Raw genomic sequence first — 18710 nt, 5'->3', positions numbered from 1 at the left:
AGTGTCTTTGGTTCCCTGCAAATTGGCTTCTCTGTGGCAGGACAGACCCTGAATGTGCAGTTTGCTGGGGCTCAAAACCACCAACCAGCAAATATTGTACAAATCTAAGAAGCCACAAACCTCATCATCTGTAAAAGGGTTATGAGGGCAGGATGGATTCCTGCAGGGAATTAATTTGGGAAACAGTCAACAGCAGTGACACGTTATCAGTAAGTTACCACCCCCTGAGCTTCAGACAAAGCTGTTTGTGCTGACATGGGCAGCTCTGAGCTGCACTGTCACAGGACACACCCCAGCTCTAATTTACTGATTTTAGTATTTCTAACACTGCAACCAGAGGTTCAGTGCATTCCTTGTTACGAGTATCTTACTAACATTTCACTGAGACACTCAGAGGCATCTCAGAGAACAGCTGGCACTGGAACAGCCTGGGGGAAGGTAAAACCTTGTCCCTGCACTCATCTATCAAATCGCAAGTTTTCCAAACCAGAAACAAGGGCACTGTGGCCACTGCACTGTCAGTGACAGCTCACAGTATTTTAGCAGATGGAATCACTTGCAATTTTAGGGTGTGCTGGCTCCAAATACCAACACCAGGCAGAGAAAATGGGATATAAGGATCATATAAAAAGAGAAATGCTTTGAAAAGATGATGTCGATGAGAGTGTTTTGCTCTGGTTACAAAGGGCTTATGGTCTTTTTAAATAAATCAACAGTTTAGACAGTTATTGACAGATATTTAAGCAACAAAATTCAGTAAAGTCAGAAGCTCTGGGGTCTGCTAAGCCTGGAAGGCCATGAAGAATAAGGTTCAAACCATAAGGAACTCTGTCTGAGAGGAAACTATGTGTCAAATATTTTGTTTTTCCTAAAATCCAAACAATGGAGGGAGAAAAGGCAGAAAAATAATACCCATCTGCAACTTTAGCCCTTATTTGAAAATTCAGAGCTGTTTCAAGTTGTCCAATGACATGAAATTCAACATCTGATAATCCTGATGTTTTACACAAAACAACCAACAGATTTTTCAGAATAATTGAAACATTAGTTGCTGTGTTTGGCAGCTTACTGATTTTAAGTCAAATTCAGCTAGCATTAGAACTTCAGCAGTTTGCATTTAGAAAAAAAAAGACAAACAAGACAGTGAATTTTAACTTATGATATAATGAGAGAAAGTGTTTTTAAAGACTTGGATGAGAAACTCAGGGTCGTGGAACCATTAGACAGTTTGAACACAATAAAAAATCAAAAGCATCCAAATCACCCAGAATGAAACTTAAGAGGTTTTTTGCTTTCTTTCTTTAGTTGTTCCTTTGACTACTATTTCTTTATATTTTTAAGGTCCTAATTATGTTGCAGATAGCTCTGAATTGAGATGGGCCCTTTGTCAGACTCAGTCAATCTCATCACGTGGAAAAGAACAAATTCTTGAAATCAAACAAAAAAAAAGCTAAGTTGTTTGCTACTTCTACTTTGCAAAATGTTCTGTTGGTCACTCCTAGTTAACTATGAGCTGAAGGGTGGAATTACCTTCCCATTTGTCCCCATCAGGGACATTCCTCAGCTCCAGCCGTGGCACCTGGAGCCCCGGAGCCTCCTGAGCGCTGCCGTCCCCCGGCCCCTCCGAGTCGGTGTTTGCATTGAGGTCACAGGCCTTGCTGCCTGAATCCTGCATTCAAATCACACAACACAACAACTTCAGTACTACTCAGCAACTGGAAAGAAGGTATTTAAACCTGTTCCAGCACTTCTGGAAATTTTCTGGGAAAAAATATCTTTCCAGACTCAAGGAGTTATAAACACACACCTCCCAACACCAGGCAATTATTTACAACACACAACATTCCTTACATGAGATGCACAAGTTTGCTCTGCTGCCCAAAGTGAGAAGAGTTCTCACAGTGAAAGGTTTTGCAAGGCCTGGTGCAGGCCAACCAACATAATATGTTAAAAGATAAATTCACTGGGTTTCTTCCCATTTGTATTTCATATAAGCTTTTAAAAAAATTCTTTGCAGAGAGAGTGCTCAGGCATTGGAATGGGCTGCCCAGAGAGGGGGTGGATTCCCCATCCCTGGAGGTTTTTCAGCTGAGCTTGGTCGTGGCACTGAGTGCCATGATCTGGTAAAGGGACTGGAGTTGGCCCAAGGGTTGGACTTGATGATCTCGGAGGTCTTTTCCAACCCAATCCATTCTATGAGTCAATGATTCTAAGATGCTGTGTATCTGTATATAAATGAAATCATCATCTTACCAGAGTTATCTCTGAAGATACACTATCATTGCCATCAAGCAATATACAATTTTCCCTAAAAAGAAGACACAGACCAAGTTATTTTAAATACAAGCTCTTAATGGACAATACATACTATACACCCCCCTTAGATTTCATTCTTACAAATTCCAGGCCAATTTCAGCAAATAGGCAATGTATTCACTTACAGCAATAATTAAAATTCTGAGGAACAAAAGGCACATTGAACTTGAACCAAGCTCGAAATAAAAACCACTCAGACCTTTATTCTCAAACTGGGAGTAAATATTTTAGAACTCAATTCAACTCAAACTGAATTTCAGAGCTGAACTCCAAGTGCAAATTCACAAAGCTTTCTGACTAGTCACTGTTACCAGCATTAATTCTTCAATGATTAAGAGCAATAACATGTGTCAAAAATATTTTAAAGAAAGTAACTTTTTCTTCTTCTGCTTCTCTTACCCAGAACATAGGACTGCTCACAAAAGAGCCATTTCATACAGGCTTGTACTTATTTTCTCTTAGGCACATAAAATTCTGTGCCTTTTATACCATCATCATAAAAACACCCTGTTTTCACATGTGAAAAGTGGTGTGTTTCATTCACCTCCCTCAGATCATGCTGTGTTGTGACAAATCCCAGTTTGATACACTCTGCCTTTCAGAACTGAAGTTACACATCCTGTAGGGTCAGTGACTACAGAAAAACACAAACCTTTCACTGTTATTTTCTCCATCAACATCTGCATCTTCATCACAAGGCTGCAATAACACGGCTGCAGTCTGTTGGCAAAAAGCAGTTAGAAGATTTAGGAATGGCACTCTCAGCTGAAAACATTTCCATCCTCATCTCTGACCACAACACACCCTCAAGAACTAAAAGCTTCTTACCTGGGGGCATGGAAAGCGTAATTTTTAACCATGTACTACTTTTACATCTAAAGTAAGGCCAGTGAGCAAGTGTTTTATTCACCAGTAGTCAGACAATGTCTTTTCATCTTCAGATAAACTCTTTTTATTATTTCTTCAATAAAAGTTCTACCTCAAATTGTCAATCATAGTTTGAAGTTTGGGGTGATTAAAACCACTTGGTACATCCCAGTCCTGAAAACAGCAGGGTTGGATATTGACCTGTGCTCAGCATGTAAGAAATGAAACAACTCTGAGAGACTTTCCAAAAGGAGCTACTAATTCCTGTTACTAAATAAAGCAGCAACAGAATTGGAAGGGAATGAAGAAATGCTGGCAGTTCCATGACACCATCTCACAAAACAAGTTCAGATGAATCCACGCCACCATTTTGTTCACTAAAAACTGCCACAGGATGACTGGCTACTTAAAGTATTTCTGCTAAAGCCCAGCACTTAATTTCTTCACAAAGTGTCTTACTTTGGAGAATATAAGAAATTTGAAATATAAAATGTGTCATTTGGTTTTAGACTTCAAGGAGTTCTCACTAAATTATCCTTAAAAGTGTCTGAATATAAAATAAACTTACTGTGAGAGTTCAAATGTCCCAAGAGTTGCCACTGACAGCAATATTCACCCTTACTAGAGAAAACTCCATTATTCTGTTAATACTATTTCAGTCCTCAAGTCAAACTTCGATTTGGGGAAACAAGTTTTAATTATAGTGCATTTTTCATTCTCCTGCAGATAATTTCCAGCCCAGAGATGAGCTGTGCAAGTCTTGCACAGTCACTGACTGTGGCTGTGGAAACAGCTGTTGTGTTTCCATTCCAGGCCCAAAGAAGAGCTCACATGCACAGCCTCCTTTTCCTACAACCCTTTGTGCTCCTCTCAGACTCCTTCCACACAGGAGAACCACTGTATTTCCCTTGAGCCTCTCCCCAAAAGATATAACCTTTCAGTACTGGTGTATTAACAGGAAGATAGAAATTCACACTGAAAAAATCCAAACTCCACCTTATGATTCATATCCATGGACAAAAGTCTATCAAACAGCAAAAAATGCCAAGAATGACACCAGACATGACACCAGAAGTGTTTCTATCATGCACTCATGCTCCCCATTATATTCAACAGCCTGTTTTGTCCTATAGGATAACAACCCTATATAATTCTTTTCAGAACAAGATTTGGCACTAATGCACCAGGAAAGAACCAGGACAACAAATACATTCTGTGGAATTCTAAACCAATATGCCAGTTTGTGGGAACAACAGAAAAATTTGGCTTGAGAGGTGATTCAAGAGAATCACTTGGGACCCCCAAAAGCCAACTGGGCCAGAAGAAGAACACATCACAATAGTGAAAAGCACTACAGCAATGTTTTTCCACTAGAAGAACTCACAGTTTCACTGTGATAAGGTACCCATTCCTATCTTTTCAAGTTCACAGACCCATTAAATTCTTCTAGCTAATTTAAGTCTATTAACAAAAGTTTGCTTATCTAGTTATCTTTCAGGAAACCCTCAAAGATTTATGGACTCCCAGGCAAGAGTCTGAAGACCATTGTAGAAAGTTCTCTATAACAAACCTCACCATCCACAAAATTCACTATTTACATTTGTAACAGCAAAAGTGTTACCAAATAGAAAGAACTACAGATATGGCTTCATTAGAAGGGTTTATTTCACAGCTACATATGGGCTGATAGAGTGGTAAAACCCTCTGCTCTCTTGCATGTTTACTGTAACCCTTGATTTCATTTTTGGCAGCACATATTTTACAGCATTGCTTGGTCACAAAGATGTCCTGAACGAGACTGAGCTCTGCTCACTGATCAAAAACGCTGGTGCAGTCCAGGCCATCATTACAAATCCAGGCCACACACACTACAAACCTTCACATTTGACTCTGTGTGAAGATCTAATAATTTGCAGCTCAGAGCAAAGCAGAGGCAAGTCTGTTGTGTAGGGCAAACCACTATTTCAACATTTACAGCTGCTACAACACTGGGCTTCCATTCAGACTGTGCACAATACTTGCTTCTGTCAGTGATACAGAACCATTCAATTCAAGCACAACATATGAAAGCAAAGCCAAAATTAACTCTGTGACACCTAATTATCTTGTGGTTTGTTGTTTACAATTTCAGTTGCTTTAAGAACTTCAACAGCCACTTCAAATACCATTACCATTGCATTTCCCCAGCAAAATAGTTTTTAAAAAACACATCTAAGTGTTTTATTTTAACAACACATCCCAATATGTGCTCAAGCAACACACTAGACAGACTTTTCTGCTTTGGAATACAATGGCCAATCCATAGTTTTCAAAATGACAATGGTAAGAATTGAAGCTCTTCAGGAGGACACCTGTCTAATTTTCTTCTCCTGAACTCCTCAAGTGCAAGAATTCTAAGTGTGTACACCAATCTGGGGGGACACAAGTCATCAGCACAGTAAAAGGAAAAAGTCAAGCAAAGAGCCCAAAGAGAAGTAGCAGAACCCCCTTCAACTAGAGAAGAGATGAAGATGTGATGAAAAGAACAGGACAGCCCTGCCCACCACAGAAGAAACTGGAACCAAAGAGAAAAGGCTGTAATTAGCTATTTACAACCCCAACCTTCCTAGTACAAGCACAGCCAAGAGGCTGCAGCCTCGAGGAGACTCCTCCCCTCTCCTGGTCCAGCCCCAGGTGACTGACTATGGGCTCTGCATCTCCTGCTCCTCAGGGAGCCTTTACCAACAGGGATGTAGAACCAACCAGTGCTGTGCTGGCTCATACACTGACTTACCTCAGCAGAAGGAAGGGCTGGTACCTGTGAAAGACCAAGAGAGAAACATTAGTCAGGGTTTAAACCAGTCACACCAAAAGACACAAAGCCCCCTCTGTGCCTGTGGCACAGCAGAGAAGGTAACTGGCTGCACAGAGCAACACCTTCAGGTAATGCTGCATCAGAAAACCTGGAGGTCTCTAAATTAGGAAAACCTGGATCTCTAAAGCACTAAAAAGTCACAGCAACTTATGGTTTGATATACAAGAGACTCCCCTCTCTCACCTGAGTGCTTTCTTCTTCCTCAGTTACAGTATCATGTTTTGTAGCTTCATTGTCTAAATCAGTGCAAACCAACACTTCAGAGCAGTCTCCTGTGTTTTCACTGCTACCCATGTCATTAACTTCAATAACATCATTCCTAAGAACAGAACAGAAAGACTTTAGGAACCTGTAATTCTACCCTCCAAAAGGAAACCAAACCCCACACTTCTTGTCCTTAAACAGTATCAAACATCAGGGTGGGTTGTTCTTTTTTGAATTATTCTGACCAAAGATACTGGGAGTATTTACAATTCCAACCACCTGTAGGCAAGTTTAATTATTTAGGTAGTTTATATATACCTGTTTTCTACATCAGTATGTGACAGACATATTAAAATATCATACACCCCACACTCAGCACACTGCCCTAAGGAATTAAAAGCACAACATGCTGAAGCTGCAGTGACCTGATGACACTGCTATGACCACACTGCCCTCAGCACTGACCACCAGTCTACAGCTACTACCACTGTATTCCCCTCAATCCCCTTATTTGTAACATCTAATCTGCCTAGAATTCAACTTGAAGGCTTGTAAATAGTACAACCAGTCTTTATGTGCCACCATCCCTGTTCCCACATGATTCTGTTGTTGATCACAAGCCTTTGCCTTCCCTCTCCTCACTCACAAAGAATTCCAAACTACTTTTAAAAAGCTCCTCTCTATCAGATATAAAGACACTTAACAGGATGGGTTTGAAATTAAAATTTTGACTACATTTTCTTAATTCCAGCCATCATTTTAAGCCAGTTCTAAGAACTCTGCCTGGATCACTCTCTCTGTAGTTGTTCATTTAACTGAGTATTTGCCTTATGCACAGTCTGCTGCTTTAAAGAACCCAGACAACCACTTAGAAGGATATCAGGTATCCTGTCTTACAGTTAATCCACAGTGGAATGATGATCAGAAGCATTTGGAAGAGTCCCTGTGCCAGAAGAGGATACTGGTTTCAAACCAGCAGTGATGGCACTTGGAGCTCTGTCTCTGAAATCAGCCAACCTTTAAGGCTCTTACGCTGTAACTGAAGGAATTCAGCTCCTCCAGCTCTTCCAGGCAATGACCAGCTTGTAAATGACTTCAAAGACATTAAATCTTTAACACTAACACTCATATTTAATTATCATTCCCATTAATGATTATTACTTTTATGATCAACTGCTAACTTTATTCTGACCTCTTGTCACGACTTCAAAAACCCAGTAAAGACTGAACAACATAAGAAACAGCATTTAAGTCTCTGAACATTTAAGGTATTCCAGGCTCTGCCTGTGTATTCCAGGCCCTGTTTGTGTATTCCAGGCTCTGTTTTCCAGGCTCTGCCTGTGTATTCCAGGCCCTGTTTGTGTATTCCAGGCTCTGTTTTCCAGGCTCTGCCTGTGTATTCCAGGCCCTGTTTGTGTATTCCAGGCCCTGTTTTCCAGGCTCTGCCTGTGTATTCCAGGCCCTGTTTGTGTATTCCAGGCTCTGTATTCCAGGCTCTGCCTGTGTATTCCAGGCCCTGTTTGTGTATTCCAGGCTCTGCCTGTGTATTCCAGGCTCTGAGCAACTGAGTATTTCAGGTACTGAAGTTTAACAGCACATTTTTGGAGTCTGGGTATTAATCACAACTATTTATTTTTAATAAAGCACCAAACTGTACCAGCTTCTCTCTCCAGGCTGCCATGGCAATCAGTACACTCAGAACATGGCATGAGTTACAATAAAAATAAAAGCTGATCAAATGAGGCTGGAACTCTATGCAAATAGAGCCACAGTGCTCATTCTATCCATTTTTGGCTGTTTCATTGGACACTGACAGCCAGAGCAGTAAAATATCTATGCTGACATGGAAAAACAGGCTGAGGAAACTGAAGCAGCATCTACAGTAGCTCTAATGTGATAAAATTTTGCCCTAAGCCCAAGAATTAAAGCACTTGGGTAAATTTAAGCTCCTGTGCTACTCACACAGAATTCAGCAGTAAAGCAGACACAGTTCACAGCATTTTAAACAAGATCAATTTAAAACATTTGCTTTAAGAGCTGTTGATTACTGGCAACAGATGGAGGTTGATTTGTTTTAAAATCAAAAGTCAGTAATAAAAGTCATAACTTTTAGGCTGAGGTGGGGGATTTGGGCAGGTTTTCCTGGAAGAGTTAAGACATACAATCCTACAGAATTAATTACAGAGACAAGAAGATCTTACTGGTTGTTAGATCCTTCCTCATCCCCACTGGGATTTTCTTCTTCATTGGTACAGCCCAGACTGTGTTGCTCGATATGTTTCAGATCCTCATCAAAGGTGGTGGGCAGGTCGAAAAGATGCTGTTCCACAGCTGCTCTAATTGCTCTTTGTATGATGCTAAAAAGGAAAAAAGACATAAAATTCTTAATAAAAACTCTCCTTTTGCATTGATCAACTGTGCAGAAAAGCAGAGAGAAACTTCACACAACAGAAATCTTTGATGACAAGTACTTCAAGGCAAAGAGACTGACTTTTCCAAAAAGGCAGTGGAAATCACACTGGTTTTTATTTTGTAAGATTTATATAAAGTGTTATGAAGCCTATTAACAGTATTTTAAGAGTAATCAACGTATTACAATGACTAATCTATTTTTAACAACACAAAACTTTTGTTTCAACACACAAAACTTCTTAAAAACCTTAATATGTTTATGTGACAGTAAAATCCTGTGTCCAGCACCTGCTGAAGGACACGATACACCCAAAGACTCCCCAAGAAAACAGCATTCTTTAAAACCAGACTGTTCTGTTGAGTGCTGCTTTGTCAGCTCATCCCAAATACACAGAGGCCTCTAGAAAATCCTCCTGTAAAAATCTTAAACTATTTAATCCCATTTTAACTCTCAAATGGTGCTTCCATTTTCCCTCCACACCTGACACAAAATTCCACTGAACTGTATTTAATACCTATAAATGGTGCTAAAAATACAATGTGAATGCTCTGATAATTTTAAAGTCAACCCCCTATGATGGATCTAAGAATAAAACCAGAGTGGTTTGGGCTGTAGATCCCACCATACAACACACTCACTGCTCTCATGTTCCTGCAGCCAACAGCACTGACAGACAGCAGGTTTTTCCTACATTACTGGTAAATGCCATAAGTCAAATACTTTACACTAAAATATGTTCATTCATGACTATAATCATCAAACCTACTGCATTTTTTGGAAAGAATATGCAAGTTGTGTGCATGTTCTAGTAAAACAATTTTCATCATACTTACGCTGCAGGGGTTGGCAAGATACAGATGGGAGAGATATGAGCACTGCAATAAAGAAGAAATAAGTTAATGTAAGGAAAAAGCAGCACACAATAAAAGTCTTGGAAGTCAACAGAAAGCAACTTAGAAAATACTTAAAGATTGCATGTGATGCAGCTAATAAAAGTAGAATAAATAGGTAAAGAACACTGATTTGCAGTCCCTCCATTATTTAAATGGCAAAACCTTCAGGAATGCCATCACAAGACAGTTGCAATGCAGATTTCTGCCTCTCCGGAGCCAATACTTGGTTTATAATGAAACTACAAGCCCTCAGATGTATGGTCTTTCCCATGGGAAACACTAATCACTGTGTAGTCAAACATTTTCCTGACACTTTGCTTAAGACTGCAGATTTCAACCTTGCTGCCTGAAGCAAATTCCAAAAGCCTCTGCTCTCCTCCACAGGTCCTGTCAGGCTGTTGCATAATGTGACTCTGCACATTCAACAGATCCACAACAGGAGCACAGCCCAACACTTCAGGGGTGGGTTCCTTCCAGAGCTTTTGGGACAGGAGCTGGACATTGCAAACCACCTGGAAACCTCCCAGCACAAGCCACTTCAGAATCCTGAACTCCTCGAGGGGTGGAAAGGTGGAAAGCAGCAGAACTAACACCACTAAGTTGATTCATGTGCATGTGGTCCCTCTAGAATTTTCCATTAATACTCAAAATTTTCTCATTAGAAACAATACTCAGAACTTTAGTCAAAGTGACAGTAGAGTTGGTAAGAATAAAAGAAAATATGAAAAATCTACTATAAACAGCAGTGAGCTGCTGCATCCACACCTCACTCAGAAAGAACTAAATACCAATTGCAGTTTAACTCAGAAGTGGGGAAATAAAAAAATACTTTTATCCTCTTATAGGCAACAAAGCTCAGCTGAAAAACAAGCTTTTAGCCTACTCTCTACCATGCAACAACACTGCTGCCAGATAAGGTTGATTTTATAAATATTATTTCCTGAATGCATAAGGTAAACCCTGAAATACAAGGCAATTTGGCACTGCCCTGGAGAGCTGAACAGGCACAACCTCTGCAAGGTAATTCTGAGTGATATGAGCCTTGCTTGCAATAAATGTAGACAATCTCTCTGCTTAAAGGTTTTTAATACAGCAAAGAATATCTTGTTTAGACCTTATCAGGTTTATTAGTAGTTCCACCACCAGAGAGGGAGAACACCTCAAACAGACTTTCTATTTTTCTCTTCCTCCAAGTAGACAAAGCACAACCAATAAAGGACTTTCAATTAAACAGAAGCTGATAAGGAAAATGACCAAGGTATTTATTTAAAAATAACTATACCAGTTTGCCTCAGACACCTTTTACTGGGCCAGCAGAGGAGTGAACTGCATTTAAACCCACCAGGGCACAACTGAACGAGGAGGTGCTCACAGAGGCTTTTAATTTCTTTTCTTCCATTTTTTAATAGAAATTTGCTGGTGAATCAAGTTCATTTTATGATTTGAGTATGTTTGCCTGGGTGAAAAATAAAAGCTGATCTATTCCAAAAGCACTGACAGGACAGGCAGCACTCGACTTCAAAGCAGACACAGCTTGGGGAAATTAAAACACCTGATAGAGAAGCCAGATCTTGTGGCCACTGATTTCAAAACTGCTGGATCAAACTTAGAGGGAACACACTGGAATTTGGTATTTTAGTTTCCAGTAAAAGACTAGTAGAGATAGTTTAATTTTACTGGCATTTCAGTTCACAGAAGCTCAGCATAGCCCTACTACTTGTACAAACTAAATTTTTTGATAAATACATTTTTTTTACAATACTTGAAATAAAAAAATGAAGATATGAAGTTTTAAGTTCAGCTTCATGAACAAGATGAGAGAGAAGCAAGAGCAAGAATCTCAGCAAAAACACCAGTAATATTTCAAAACACAAACCCCATAGTTTTAAGTATCCATCTCAGTAAGTTCTACAAAAGCTGCATTATAAAAGGATAGTTACAGTCTGAAGGTACTAAACACAACTGTGTACAGTGAAATTAAAACAGTCACTCTTAGGACACATTGGAAGAAAAAAAAGAGGCAATCAGAGCACAGATCACTGCAACACTCTAGTTTAAAAGAGAGCAAGAAAAACTCAAGTCAAGGGCACAAGTACAAACACTATTTATAGGAAACTGATGACCTGAAATCCTTTTATTTTACCCCTGAGACAATGAAGATCTGTGTCAAGAGTGGGGAGGATCAAACTCATCTCTCCAAAGAATCCAGATGATTCCAGACAGGGGTCACAACAAAATTTTCCATCTCAGTGTGTAACATTCAACCCCCAGCACACACAGGACAGTTCTCAGTGCTTTGATTCAACACCTTCAGGTGCATCAGAGGGACTCAGAAAAGGTGTGCATAAACCAGCACTATTGCAAAGCCTGGAGAATCCTCTTACTACATAAAGAGTATCTCCCATCTTCAGCTAATCCCTTTAGCAATTAAGCACTTTCTGAAAGAAATGTGTCAGTCTTAGCTGAAAAGCCACTACAACTCCCGTACCACAGTTCAGGGATACTTTTAAAAGCTGTAATTTACACTGCCAGACAGAGCCTGAACGCAGCATGACACAGCAAGACACAGAAAGGTAAACATCTTTGTTTCATAATGCCAACCCACTCTGAGAATCCCTCCCTACCCACAGAAGGTCCCAGTAAAAACATACCTTGAGTAGAAAAATACATTAACTAGAAATAAAATATGTCAAAGTTTTCCCTGGTAATATCCTGACTGTACACAGATTCTTCTTTCTCCTTAAAATAATCAGTTCTGACATATTATGAGACTAAAGAATCTCCAAAACACGAACTCCAAAATCTCACATAATCTCAAAGTTAAAGCACTACCAGCAATCGTATCAAAACATTTTTCCTTGCATAATTTACCTGTGCAGGAGAACTTTACAGGCCATCCTGATTATCTTTGCTACCCCGAGTGAGCACTTGATGTAGAAATGCCTGATGTGGAAGGCAGCGAGGGGAGCTGTGGGCTGCTGGCTGTGCATGGTGCTGGCAGGGCTGGCACTCCTGAGTGCTGCACTAAACCCTGCAGTCTAAATAGAAATCGACTGCAACATGAGGTCACTCCTGACAATAAGCTGCCCAATCACCACTTGAAAGCTTTCCTAACGTGTTGTTTACAGATTTTCCAGCATGGAGCAGGGAGTTAAAAACAGTGCTGTGCTAAAATAATAATGTATTTTCCAGCAGTTCTCTTTGGTCAGCCTTACTGTGCATTTTGTCTCACTTGGTAGCTGTTGATATTATCACCCCTCTCTGATCAGAGCCAATTAAACCACAAAAGGGTTAATAAAAATATCACAGAAGCAGCGAGAGCATTGCCCTTCTCACTGCATTTAATAGAAAGAAAGCAAACTGTTTATACAACTTACATGTTGTATTTTTACACATATCATTTTGAGAAGCCCCAAACAAAGAGTTTTGTATCAGACTTCTGACTGACAGTGTTTGAGATGAACTGCACAAGTGCAGCAAACACTGCTTGGCAATGCACAGTGATGAAAAACTATGAATAATGACAGAGAAGGAGTCTGAAGTAGTTATTTCAACAGCATGTCTTAAAATTCATCTGCAATGCCAAGTCAGGGATTTTGGAGTTCCAGCCAGGTGGGGGTTGGTCTCTTCTCCCAGGCACTCAGCAATAGGACAAGGGGCCACGATGGGCTCAAGCTCTGCCAGGGGAAATTGAAGTGGGAGAACAGAAAAAAATTCTTTGCAGAGAGAGTGCTCAGGCATTGGAATGGGCTGCCCAGAGAGGGGGTGGATTCCCCATCCCTGGAGGTTTTTCAGCTGAGCTTGGCCATGGCACTGAGTGCCATGATCTGGTAAAGGGACTGGAGTTGGACCAAGGGTTGGACTTGATGATCTCAGAGGTCTTTTCCAATCCAATCCATTCTATAATTCTATGATTCTGTGATTCTATGGATGTGGCACTGAGTGAGAATCCACCATGTCTTGATCCAACCCCACTGTGATCACCAGCCCAGGGTACTCCATGCCCTGGGCTGGTGATCACAGTGGGGTTGGATCAAGGGTTGGATTGATGATCTCGGAGGGTTTTTCTAACCCAATCCATTCTACGATTCTTTTCTCCAGAAGACAGGACACAAAACCTAAAGAGCCACAGGGAAAAGGCTCCTGGTAAAGGAGAAGTTTCCTCTCCATGCACACAACTCCAACCTGTGTGCAACAAATGCTCCCTGGGTGGGGAACGTCCTCCAGGATCACCCAGCACGGTTATTTTAAATGCCATTTGCAAGCAGCCACTAAATCAAACTGCATTAATGATTACCCACATTCTCCCCTGATCTCTAACTCAAAGTCAAATTAACACCTGCAGAGCAGGAAGGTCACAGGTTTCAGAAAGCACAAACAGAATGAGCAGAGAAAAAAGGGAGTGAGCAAACACAAACAAGTTGCAGTCCAAACAACCAGGAGGAAGGTCAGATGCCCCATTGCAGGAATCAAGATAACCAATATTTAACATGCAACTTCAGCATTCTTTTCCTTCTCTCCACAGAAACACTAAATACACAGATATTCAGTTCCCAAAATCTAACAGTAAAAAGGCACCAAAACTCCACGTCAGGGAACTACGAGAATCATGTTTAAGATCTGCTTCTCCTCATCCTTTACATATAACCTGCCATAGCCTCTGTGTCAACACAAGGATAAATAATCCAAATAAAACCTGAAGCAACATTTGCTTTTTTATTTATTTCTTTTTACATCGAGAATCTAAGACCAAAAAAAGCCATTAAATACCTACATAAAAGCCTTTAGGTTTGGGAAAATATTTATAGTATTTATACTGGTTAAAAGTCTAATAAAACATATTTTCTCTTTCACTTTATTTTATTCTTAAATGTTTCATACAGTTGTTCTGGATTTATAGTCAAAATTCTCCTTCTTCTACAGGATTCCTCTTTATCCTTTCCCACAAATTATGCAAAATGCCAACCATAATTAATACCTAATAATTTTTAATTAACCTTAAACATTGAGTAAAAATGTTTTCCTCTTCGGGCTATTCAATTTAAACTCAAACACGTAGAGTTTTGTCACTACTGCTGTGTTTACACATTCCACAAGCAACCTGTGAATAGTTCAACTGCAACTTTTTTTTTTAATTTAGCCCAAACTAAAATTAAACAGTTTTACTGCTGACAAAGATAATTAACTACTCAAGCATAATTTAAATTACAAAACAGAATCATGTTTCTCTCATTATTTTATATTTTACAACTGCTTGCCCTGACATAGAAGGAAATGTGCAGCAGTAACTGAACAGATTTCAACCCAAAATCATTCTTGAAATTAATCATTCTTAGGCAGGAACCTGCTTGTGATTTTCCCTACATTTCTTTGGCTTTTAGTCACACTTTAGTTACAGATTCCTCCTCACCCCTCCCTACAAGTCCCTACATGCAGTTCCCATACCAAACACACGCTGTGGAGGGGAAGAGGTAAAACCATCTGTGTGATGTAAACTCTAAGTACAAGTAAAGCAGCCTTCAAAATAAAACCTTGTGTATCACAAGCAAGTGCAAATGAGCTCTCAAAAGGAAGTATTTTACATTTATGCATTTCCTTTATGAAGATGGCTCTTAAAAGCTGACTCCCCCCACTCCAACATTCCTCCCTGTACCACACTGTGCAGCTTCCAAACCTGCCCACAGCTCTCCACCAGCACGAGGCAAGAGACAGTCCCAGGATTTCCCACTGAAAGATGGTACAGAATGGCTTTGCATCCACCCTATGCAGACTCTATTTCTGCTACAATTTACTGTTTAAATACCACTTTATAGTTTGACTAAAATATCCCCTTTTTACTTTGCATAAATCACTGTATTTAATCCAGTCTGAATTTGGGAACGGTCATTTTAATCTGTATTTTACTATTATAGGAACTGCACCTACTTCTAAAGCTTCAGTTTGTAGACACCACCACTTATGAGAAAATTCTGACAGCTTTCTTGTTTGAGAGAATAAATTATAACCCAAACTTTAAATCCAAACTCCAAGGCAGGACAGAGTTACCTTGTTGATGCTGAAACAGTCCTGGAATCCGAGAGACCCCCTGTCACATCCAGGTGCACCACAGCTGGCCTTTCATCAACAGGTTTCTCTGTGCCATCTTCTGGAAGCTCTTCAGACTGCTCAAGCTTTACATCTTCCTCTTCTTCCAAGAGATCATTGATCTAAAAGAGATTTAATCCAAGTTAATGGGTTGAAAGTTCCTTATAAGAGGCTGAGGGAATTAAAAGAACATGAGAAGTATGAAAGTGACGTATGTGTAAGAGAGGAACATTTTTCAATTTTAGAAAAAATAGGCACACTAGACTTGCTTTTCGGTAAAACCATAAATTCCACATCATTAAAAAGCTACTTCTGAAACACTGGACAAGAACTGAAAGGAGGCACCACCTCCAAGGCCATAAATGAACACAGAATCAAGAAACAACGCAATCCCAACCACGCTGAAGTCACAAAGCACAGAACCTTTCTCCTTCTTTGTATAAAACAGATCATTCTCCTCTGGTCCATAGGAAGCCTTGTTCATGTACCAGAAGCCTTTTCAAACCTTTTCAACACAGAGGTCTGAGAATCCAAACTTTAAAGCCCTGAATGATCCAAACTTTAAAGCCCTGAATGAACACTTCCAAAGCTCCTGTGAAGCCTCTTGTCTGGTTTTGTTTCTCTGTTTCCAAACAGATGTTTTTACTGAAGTAGCAAAATATAACCAACTTTAAAAGTAAAACAATATAGCCAACTGGCAACTCTGGGCACCACCTTCATCTTTTAAAAAGCAACTATGCCTAAAATAGGAAAACATAAACAAAACAAAGGGATTGTTTGACTCCCAAGGCCTCTCTGTGATTCGTTACTGATCTCCCAAACTTGCAAATCCAAAAATGAAAGGAGCAGCCTCAAGAAAATATGCTTTATAGTACCTGCCACATGAATGCAAAACAAAAGCATGAAATTAAGAAAAATTCAAAATTTAAAAATTTAAGATTACAAAGAAGGCAGAGGGGAAGTACTTGTTTATTTTTAAAAGGGGTGTTACATGTTATATGGCACTACATTCCAGGCAAGAAACGCATTTATCCCTGGTTTTCGTCTGTAATTGCAAGAGGATGTGCCAGTGGAGCAAAGGCAAGGCCACCCACGCACTGGGGCAGTGCCAGGGGGGCTGTGCCCAGCAGGGACAGCGGCCCTTCTGTCCCCACGGCCCCAGCCCCGACAGCAGAGCACTGTTGACATCTGGTGGAGACACCACGAAATTAAAGGGACACCCCACCAGCTGAGGGCAACAAACCAAACCACACACCAAACATTGGGAAATGCTTTTGCTAAAACACACAATGATACATAGCCAAGTCAGTGACTGCAGAGCAGGAGAGCTCAGACCCATTCTGGTCACAGAGCAGCTGCTCCAGCTCAGGGGCTGCCCCAGGCCACGGCTGAGGAGCCCCAGCCCTTCAGCACTCCCTGAGCACAGCAGGGCTGGGGCAGGTCTCAGGGCCAGCCATGCCCATGCAGAGCTCGAGGCAGCAAACCTGGCAAAGCTGCAGCGTTTGCTCACGAAGCACAGGCAGCCCCCCCCACCAGCGCCCGCTGCCCACGCCTGGCACACCAGACCAGTGTCTGCTGCAGGGCAGAGCAGGCAACCAGCTGCCCCAGCACTTGCCTTACTTGTCTCCCTAAATACAGCAGGGTTCGTTAGAGAGACTTTATTAATTTCGTGTTTCTCATTACCTTGCCCAGCAACTGCCTGTTATTTATCCTTTCTCCTCTTTATCAAAACTAGCGTGGCCAGCAGGCCCAGGGCAGTGACCCTTCCCCTGGACTCTGCCTTGGGGAGGCCACACCTTGAGTGTTGTGTTCAGTTCTGGGCCCCTCAGTTCAGGAAAGAGATTGAGGGGCTGGAGCGGGGCCAGAGAAGAGCAACGAGGCTGGAGAAGGGACTGGAGCACAAGTGCTGTGGGGAGAGGCTGAGGGAGCTGGGGGTGTTTAGCCTGGAGAAGAGGAGGCTCAGAGGTGACCTCAGCACTGTCTGGAACTGCCTGAAGGGAAGTTCTGGCCAGGTGGGGGTTGGTCTCTTCTCCCAGGCACTCAGCAATAGGACAAGGGGGCACGATGGGCTCAAGCTCTGCCAGGGGAAATTGAAGTTGGAGATCAGAAAAAAATTCTTTGAAGAGAGAGTGCTCAGGCACTGGAATGGGCTGCCCAGAGAGGGGGTGGATTCCCCATCCCTGGAGGTTTTGAAAGTGAGATTGGCCGTGGCTCTGAGTGCCATGATCTGGTAAAGGGACTGGAGTTGGACTAAGGGTTGGACTTGATGATCTCCGAGGTCTTTTCCAACCCAATCCATTCTATGATTTACACAAAATACATCAATACATCATTTTGAAGTCTCAAAATTATCCCTTAAAAACTTTGGCTTAGGAAAACACCACTGATAACATCAAGCAGAGTGTGAGACCCTGCATGTTTCTGTCAGACACACCCAAAAGTCCTGTTGACCAAGACCAACAACAGCCTAGTTCTTCATTTGGTTCAAAAGCAGTACATTCCTAAATAGGTACTTAGAAAGCTGGACTGTTTATATGGCATAACAATGTCTGTGTTGGGCAGGGTATCAATGTTGGTTTCGTTTCTATGCATTTTTCTCAACAGCACAGCTACACTTACTATAAAAGCAACAGTTTGACAAGCACTAAGAAAATTAGGAAAATGCCAGGTTTTGTCAGTTTGCAGGAAACTAAACTATCTTTCATAATCACAAATGTGTTTTAACAGATAGTTAAGTGATAACATATTGTCGTTCAAAATATTCTTACCTGCTCAGTTATTGAGCTTAAATCATTTGTAGATGAAAAATCTTCCTCTTCATTTTCAAAAAACTCACAGTAGTTCTCCAGAAGCCCCGCCATAATTCTGCTAACAATTTCTTGTTCTTTCAGATCCTCCACATCTGTGTAAATGCTAAAGATTTAAAGAGTGTTTTAGTTTAAAACTCCAAATCCAACTGTTTCCCCAAAGAACTCCTGTGGATGATGTCCTTGACTACGGGCTACATTCCACACCTTTATCCCATATCCATTCTGAACACAGATAAATCCACATTTGCCTTCAAGCTACTGCATTATAG

At 40.9% G+C, this 18710-nt stretch overlaps 1 protein-coding gene across 8 annotated transcripts in view; it reads right to left on the bottom strand.

The window, feature by feature from the left end:
* FAM13B (family with sequence similarity 13 member B) overlaps positions 1–18710 on the bottom strand; it is a 51587-nt gene that overhangs the window by 13380 nt on the left and 19497 nt on the right. For all 8 annotated transcript variants that reach the window (XM_071570595.1, XM_071570601.1, XM_071570600.1 and 5 more), the window contains exons 6-14: positions 18400–18544; positions 15593–15753; positions 9488–9529; positions 8443–8598; positions 6221–6356; positions 5957–5980; positions 2969–3036; positions 2254–2308; positions 1531–1669 (exon numbers count right to left, since the gene is read on the bottom strand). In XM_071570595.1, the coding sequence (XP_071426696.1) occupies positions 1531–1669; positions 2254–2308; positions 2969–3036; positions 5957–5980; positions 6221–6356; positions 8443–8598; positions 9488–9529; positions 15593–15753; positions 18400–18544 (926 nt within the window). The remainder of the gene's footprint in view (positions 1–1530; positions 1670–2253; positions 2309–2968; positions 3037–5956; positions 5981–6220; positions 6357–8442; positions 8599–9487; positions 9530–15592; positions 15754–18399; positions 18545–18710) is intronic.

This window comes from Pithys albifrons, chromosome 15 (assembly GCF_047495875.1).
Source record: "Pithys albifrons albifrons isolate INPA30051 chromosome 15, PitAlb_v1, whole genome shotgun sequence".
Lineage (NCBI taxonomy): Eukaryota > Metazoa > Chordata > Aves > Passeriformes > Thamnophilidae > Pithys > Pithys albifrons.
The sequence above is the reverse complement of the archived record's forward strand: the minus strand, read 5'-3'. Positions and strand labels throughout refer to the sequence as shown.